A 7,573-nucleotide genomic window follows, 5' to 3' on the forward strand; every position below is an offset into this window, starting at 1 on the left:
TTCTTCTCGGGCTTCTTCTTCTTTTTCAATTTTATTGGTTCCTCCAAGTCGACTCTCTCATATTTCTCCAATTCAGTTTTTGGTATATCTTCTTCAATTAGTTTATAGATATACTCCATAAGATCATCTTTTTTAACTGTCTTTGTTTTCTTTGGCTTCTTAACTTGAGGTTTGTCTTCCTCCTTTGCATCGGGTTCTGTTTCTACCTCTTGCACTATTACGGTAACCTCAGAAAGTGGTGAGTTGTCTAATTGTGTCTCAATTATTTCTATTATTTCCTCTTTCGGACCAACGGTTTTCTTTATCTTACGTTTCTTCGTTGTCTGTTTTACTTTTTCACCACCTTCATCGACAATTTCCTGTACATCTTCTGTAGTTTCAATTTCTTCTACAACAATATTATAATCGTCCACGGGTTGTATTTCTTCTGGCTGAGTTTCGGTTACTTGCTCCTCACGTGCAATAATTTCGGGGGCTTCTTCAAACGATGAGACGCGTACCATAAAATCAGTTGATTCTTCATCCGGTTTTTGTGCATCTGATTTCTGTTTCTTGATTTTCTTGGTAGTCTTTTTGATGGGCTTTTCAGACACTATCGACTCGGTAACACCAATCAGGTATTCGTCCGTCGCTTTATCAACTGTTTCGGTGAGTTCCTCTACCAAAGCAATTTGATCCTCAGGTACATCCTCAACTGACTGTACATCTTCTTCTGTGACTTTGACTTTATGCTTTTTGGGTTTAGGAATGCGTTTCTTGATGTCATCCGTTGGTGCTTCGATAATTTCTTCCTCATTTTCGGACACTATTTCACGTTCTACGAATTCATCGATGACATTCACTAAATAGTTCTGTATGTCTTCCTTTGGTACATGTTTTGGTTTCTTTACTATCTTTTTAATTGGCTTAGCTGGTTTTTCCTCATCAACAGTTACAGGAGTTTCGTCTATTTGCACAATTGTTATTTCGGCTATAGGTTGATCTGATCCTTCACTTATTTCCGATATTTCGAATACAAACTCTTTAGGTCCTTGCTTACGTTTGACTTTACGCTTGGTAACTGTTTTTTCTTTGACTTCACCAGTTTCATCGGTCTCCTTGACCGTTGCAACGGTTTGTTCAATTTCTTCCAAAGTAACAGGAGCTTCTTCAATTACTGTAGTTTTGAGTTTCTTTGGTTTTTTAACTTTAGTGGGACGTTCTTCAATTATTTCGTCATCGAATTTCATTGGCTCAACTTGTTCATCAGTCACACCAATTCTGTAATCTTGATAATCTTGTGGTGCTGGTTGCTCGTCTTCGACCACCACCTCTGCGATTGGTTCTTCAATTTCTTCCTCCTTTTCGCTGGGTATTTCTTCTAGGTCGAATTCATGTATTGTAACAGCTGCTCCATCCACGACTTCAACTGTTTTCTTGTGATGTTTAGTTTTCTTTTTAGGTTTCTTTGGTGTTTTACCAAATTCGATTGGTGTAAATTCTTCCAATTCCGTTTTCGTTATTTCCTGTTCTATTAACTGCTGCAAGTATTCGTCGAAATTGTCTTTTGGCGATTTTTTCTTTTTCATCTTCTTAGTAACTTTAGTTTGTTCCACTGCAGATTCGGTTAAATCGGTTGGTGTGACTTCTGTTGTTGAGACGGTAATCTCAACTTCGTCGGGTTTATTTTCTTCAAATGTTTCCACTACTTCTATGACATACTCTTTGGGACCTTCCTTCTTTTTGAGGCGGCGTTTTGTCGTTGTCTGTTTCGTAATCTCTCCCTGTTCGTCAACGATTTCTGTGGTCGTAACTTCAGGCAGCGATTCTTCAATTCTTACTACATATTCTTCGATTTTTTGCACTTCTTTCGGTTTGACACGTTTCACTTTCTTTATTTTCCTTAGATCCTTTTCTTGCACATCGATGACATAGTCATCTATGATAGGAGTTTCCTTAATGTCGATTTCCTCTTCAGATTGTATTTCTACCTTTTGTGGTAATTCTTCTTGAGTTCCTGGTTGTGTCTCCGTAATTTTGTATTGTTTTGGCTTCTTCGGTTTCTTCTTTTTCTCTTCGACACCTTCTTTAATAGGAGAAATATCGTCAGTTATTGGTTTTTCCGTTTCATCGGCGGTCTCCTCTACTACAGTAGTTCTGAAGAAGACATCTTCATCTACCGGTTTTTCAACTTGTTCCGGAATTTCTTCATATTCTTTAGGCTGCACTGCAAATTCTTCTGGCATTTCTTCTACAACCTTCATGACGTAATCCTTAAGTTCTTCCTTTTTGACTTTCTTAGACGTTTTCTTAGGCGCACGTTTTGGTGTTTCTGGCTGTGGTGTTGCTGTTTTCTCCACATCTTCTGTTGTTATTACAGTTACTTCGGCTTCAGGTTCATCCTTGGCCTGAGTTTCAATAACTTCTACAGTGTAGATCTTGCCCCCCTTCTTCTTCTTAAATTTACGTTTTGTGACCGTTTCTTCTTTAATTTCACCACTTGGTTCTTCTTTTGTGACGACCTCAACATTTTCAGAGATTTCTACAATGCTTACCACATCATCTGTAGTCTTTTCTGGCACTGTCGGAAGTTCTTCTGTCGTTATGACTTCTTCCACCACATCCTCTTTTTCTGTTTTGCTGGGCATAGTGTCTTTAACTTCAACTGAAAATTCAGCCGCTGGCACCTCTGGCGTTTCTTCTGTCGGCTGTTCCTCCAAAGGCACTATTTTCTTCTTCGGTTTTTTCTGTTTTGGTGCTTCCTTTGGTGCGGACTCTACAACGTCAACTTCCAATGTGTCCGGTATTTCAAGCACCGCTTTTTGTGCCACCTTCTTTGTTTTCTTTGCCTTTTTAGGTTTGCCGTCCACATCGATTTTCTCATACTTTTCGAGTTCGGTTTTGGTAATTTCGGCGTTGATTAGTTTTTGTATGTATTCATCCAGTTCATCCTTTTTCAGTTTCTTCGATTTTTTCTTTTTCGGTTTTTCTTGTGTTGAATCCGTTGACGGCGCTTCTTCGGTATCTACAACAAGCACTTCGTAAACAGTTTCCTTTGAATCAGGCGTTGTTTCCGTGGTTTCGACAATTTCGATCACTTGTTCCTCGTCGCCCTTCTTATGTAGTAGCTTGCGCTTTTTGCGTATTTCTGTTTTAATTTTGCCATCATCCTTTACAATAGTTTCCTCAATGAATTCTGGCTGTAGTTCTTGTATTTTAATCTCGTAGAAGTCCACCGTATTGAAATCATAAATCTTATCTTCTGGCGCTTCCGTCAAATCGGCGATGAAGTCATCGAGCTCATCCTCCTTCATTAATTTGACACGTTTCTTTTTCAATGTTTTAGGTTTCACGCGCTTCTCAGTGGATTCACTGATATCTGTTGTCGTTACCGTAACTTCATATGTTGGCTGATCTTCTATATTCGCCGCTGGTATTTCAATGATTTCTATTATGTTTTCCTCAGCAGGAGTTTCTTGTTTAATTTTACGTATCTTCTTTATACGTTTCTTAACCACTACCGGCGCTTCTGGTGCCTCCGGCTGTTCAACGTCCTCTGGCGCGAATTCGAGTATTTCAATTTTATGGTATGGCTTCAGCTTAATACCTTCTTCCTCAACATCAGGTTTATCACCTTGGGGTTTCCGCAATTTCAATTCGGGTTGTGTAGTACCTTCTGTTTCTTTTGGTTGTTGTGGTTTGATAGGATATTGTATTGTCTCTGGTTGCGGTGTTGTCTTCTTCTTGCGTTTGTATCTAGGTTTATCTTGTGCTTGATCAGTTTCCGGTTGTGATGTATCCGTTCCCTCTGAAATCAGTTCTTCATCAGATTCCATTTCATCAAAATCTTGTGGTTCGAATTGTATGGAAGTATCACCAACACCCGGTTTACGACCTCTCTTCTTCCGTTTTGGTTTCTCTTCGGTTGGCTTTTCGGGTGTTTCTTCAATAATACCTTCGATAACATCCTTTGATATTGGTTTCAAAGTAATCTGCTCAATATCATCCGCACTCTCGGGCACTTTTCCTTTGCCTATTTTTAGCTTCTTCGGCTCGGCAGCAGTTTGTTCCTTTGACACCTTCTTTGGTCGTTTATATTTCTCCACCTTTTCAGGTTGTTTTTCCTCTTCCACTTTCGTGTCCTCATATGTTTCGAGATCCAATGTTTCCAATTCCTTTTCAGGTCTCTCGCTGTGTTTTACTTTAACGCGTCGCTTTTTAATAACACTCATTGCTTCTTCCATAGTTCGCGATAATTCACCGCAGCCGCGTATTGGCTCCAACTCGGTTATAGTAGGCTTAAAGCAATATGGTGCAAATGGTATGAAATTAATCCAGCTTTTCAATTTGAAATTCCTAAAAGCTGCTGTTTCCTTCTTCGGCTTCTCTTCTTTAGGTTTCTGTTTCGGTTTCTTTAATTTCAACATTTGCGGAAATTCCGCTACCGATGTAATTTCAAGTCTCTCCGATTTTTTCACCTCAACACTTTCGATTTTCATTGGCACCAATTTGATGGGTTTCGGCGCTGGCGTTGTATCGCTACGCGCCTTCTGTGGCTGCTCCAATTCCGTACGTTTATATTCTTGTAGCACAGTTTTAGGTATTTCTTGTTCTATTAAGAATTGTATATATTCATCTAGGTCATCCTTTTTCACCACCTTCTTCGGCTTACGTTTTTTCTTAATTGATGGCTTTTCATCGACCTTTGCCTGCGGTGTATCAACCAACTCTTCAACGATTTTAACTTGTTGGACTGTCGGTTGTATATCTTCCGGTTGCTCATCATCCTCCGAATGTACAACCACTGTACTCTCTTCTTCCTTACCTTCTTCTTGTTTAGTAACCACTTCAATAACCTGTTCACGACCGTCGATCTTCTTTTTAATCTTACGCCTTTTAACCACTGTTATTTTGGGTTCAACCACAATCTTTTCTTTTTCTTCGTCTTCGACCACAACCACTTCAACCGGTCGTTCCACTTCGTAGACCTCTTCAGGCATATACTCTATAATCACTTCTTCGGGTGCTTCGTCGATATTTTCAAATGGTTTATGTGTAGTTTTCTGTTGTTTCTTAATTTTATGTTTCGTTTTCTTATCTGTATCTGGTGTTTGTGTAATGTCTTCAAGGACATCATCTGGTTCTGTTATTGTGTACTCTTTGCTATCTTGGTCTATACAAGAGAAAATTTGGGTCTACGTTAGCTCTAAACAGTATCGGTAGCACTCATCTCTTCTTCATTCTCTATCAACTAAGTAACTGTATATTTTCTATAACCTACTTAAATCTAATTAGACATGTTGTGCAGTCACATTCAAATAAATATTATTTAATGTGCAACACAAACTGCATGAAATTTAAATACAAAGAAATACGCGAAGACATTACTAGTCTTTTCATTTGTGGTTATGTTTTGTTTCTGCTTTAACTTTTCAAAAGCGCTCTTACGCAATAATACTTATTTCGAAATACTGATATGTCAATATGTAAAAAAAAATGTTATGAAATAAAAGAATATCTACAATGTTGAAACCACAAAAATGCCAACTTATAAAATTTATTTTCAGTGTATAGTTTAAATTGTTTGTAAATATGTGTAGAGAGGTACGTATGTAGTTTAATAATAGTATGTATAATAATTCACCTGTGTATCCGTCGACTTCTACAATTTCAACATTCTTTAAGGCAGTCTGATCATCATATATAACTGGCTCGGTATCGCTAAGAACTTCTTCGATGACGATGCCTTCCTCCTCAGTTATTTTCTTACTTTCTGTTTCAATAACTGTTTCGCCGTCTTCATTTTGTACCGATTTGAATGTAGTAACGAAAACTGGTTTTTCCGTAGTTAAGTGTTCGGGTGTGGGTTTTTCCTCTAATAAAGGTTTGTATATTGATGAAATGTTAATATATATATATATATATATTTATGTTGTTCGTTTTTTTAGTTATATAAGTAAAAGTTTGCAACTGCCATTAAAAATGTTAGTTTATAAAATAATCGAGCTCATGGTATACAAATATATTAAGTGATAGTGTAGTGCTGTAGTGTTGCATTGTGTAATCATCTTACCCTTGGTTTTGTGTAGTGTTTTGGTTTTCTTTTGTTTCGGTGTCTTTTCTTTTGGTGTCTTTTCATCGTCTAATTGGCTAATATCGATTATATCCGCAATGCTATCTGGTTTTTGGCCGTCTTTCGGAATAATTTTGGTTTTAATTACACGCACCTTTCTTGACAATAGTTTTTTGTTCTGGCATTTCTCTAACTTCCTCTGGTACTCCCACAACAGGTGTTTCTTCAACTGTGACTGTGGTTTCTGGTTGTTTGTCATCTTCTTCAACAGTTTCGATCTTTGTGACTTCTTGTTTGCCACCCTTGACCTTCTTGATTACACGTGTGCGTATCTTCTTCTTCTTTGGTTTACCGTCTTCGGAGATGGTTTCAACCACACGCACCTCTTCCGGCATTTCTCTAACTTCCTCAGGTACTTCTTCAACAGGCGTTTCTTCAACTGTGACTGTGGTTTCTGGTTGTTTATCATCTTCTTCAACGGTTTCGATCTTTGTGACTTCTTGCTTATCACCCTTGACCTTCTTGATTACTCGTGTCCGTATCTTCTTCTTCTTCGGTTTACCGTCTTCGGAGATGGTTTCGACCACACGCACCTCTTCCGGCATTTCTCTAACTTCCTCAGGTACTTCTTCAACAGGCGTTTCTTCAACTGTGACTGTGGTTTCTGGTTGTTTGTCATCTTCTTCAACAGTTTCGATCTTTGTGACTTCTTGTTTGCCACCCTTGACCTTCTTGATTACGCGTGTGCGTATCTTCTTCTTCTTTGGTTTACCGTCTTCGGAGATCGTCTCAACCACACGCACCTCTTCGGGCATTTCTCTAACTTCCTCAGGTGCTTCTTCAACAGGTGTTTCTTCAACTGTGACTGTGGTTTCTGGTTGTTTGTCATCTTCTTCAACAGTTTCGATCTTTGTGACTTCTTGTTTGCCACCCTTGACCTTCTTGATTACTCGTGTGCGTATCTTCTTCTTCTTTGGTTTACCGTCTTCGGAGATGGTCTCAACCACACGCACCTCTTCGGGCATTTCTTTATTTCTCTAACTTCCTCAGGTGCTTCTTCAACAGGTGTTTCTTCAACTGTGACTGTGGTTTCTGGTTGTTTGTCATCTTCTTCAACAGTTTCGATCTTTGTGACTTCTTGTTTGCCACCCTTGACCTTCTTGATTACTCGTGTGCGTATCTTCTTCTTCTTTGGTTTACCGTCTTCGGAGATGGTCTCAACCACACGCACCTCTTCGGGCATTTCTCTAACTTCCTCAGGTGCTTCTTCAACAGGTGTTTCTTCAACTGTGACTGTGGTTTCTGGTTGTTTGTCATCTTCTTCAACAGTTTCGATCTTTGTGACTTCTTGTTTGCCACCCTTGACCTTTTTGATTACGCGTGTGCGTATCTTCTTCTTCTTTGGTTTACCGTCTTCGGAGATGGTCTCAACCACACGCACCTCTTCGGGCATTTCTCTAACTTCCTCAGGTGCTTCTTCAACAGGTGTTTCTTCAACTGTGACTGTGGTTTCTGGTTGTT

At 39.0% G+C, this 7,573-nt stretch overlaps 1 protein-coding gene across 1 annotated transcript in view; it reads right to left on the reverse strand.

Annotated features, from left to right (window-relative positions):
• LOC126761832 (titin) overlaps positions 1-7,573 on the reverse strand; it is a 107,417-nt gene that overhangs the window by 25,790 nt on the left and 74,054 nt on the right. Inside the window, 5 exon segments of the mRNA XM_050478241.1 lie at positions 2-5,152; positions 5,624-5,854; positions 6,053-6,157; positions 6,207-7,083; positions 7,086-7,573. The exon segment at positions 7,086-7,573 is cut by the window's right edge and continues 68 nt beyond it. Of these exon segments, the coding sequence (XP_050334198.1) occupies positions 2-5,152; positions 5,624-5,854; positions 6,053-6,157; positions 6,207-7,083; positions 7,086-7,573 (6,852 nt within the window).

The sequence above is a fragment of the Bactrocera neohumeralis genome, chromosome 6 (assembly GCF_024586455.1).
Source record: "Bactrocera neohumeralis isolate Rockhampton chromosome 6, APGP_CSIRO_Bneo_wtdbg2-racon-allhic-juicebox.fasta_v2, whole genome shotgun sequence".
NCBI lineage: Eukaryota > Metazoa > Arthropoda > Insecta > Diptera > Tephritidae > Bactrocera > Bactrocera neohumeralis.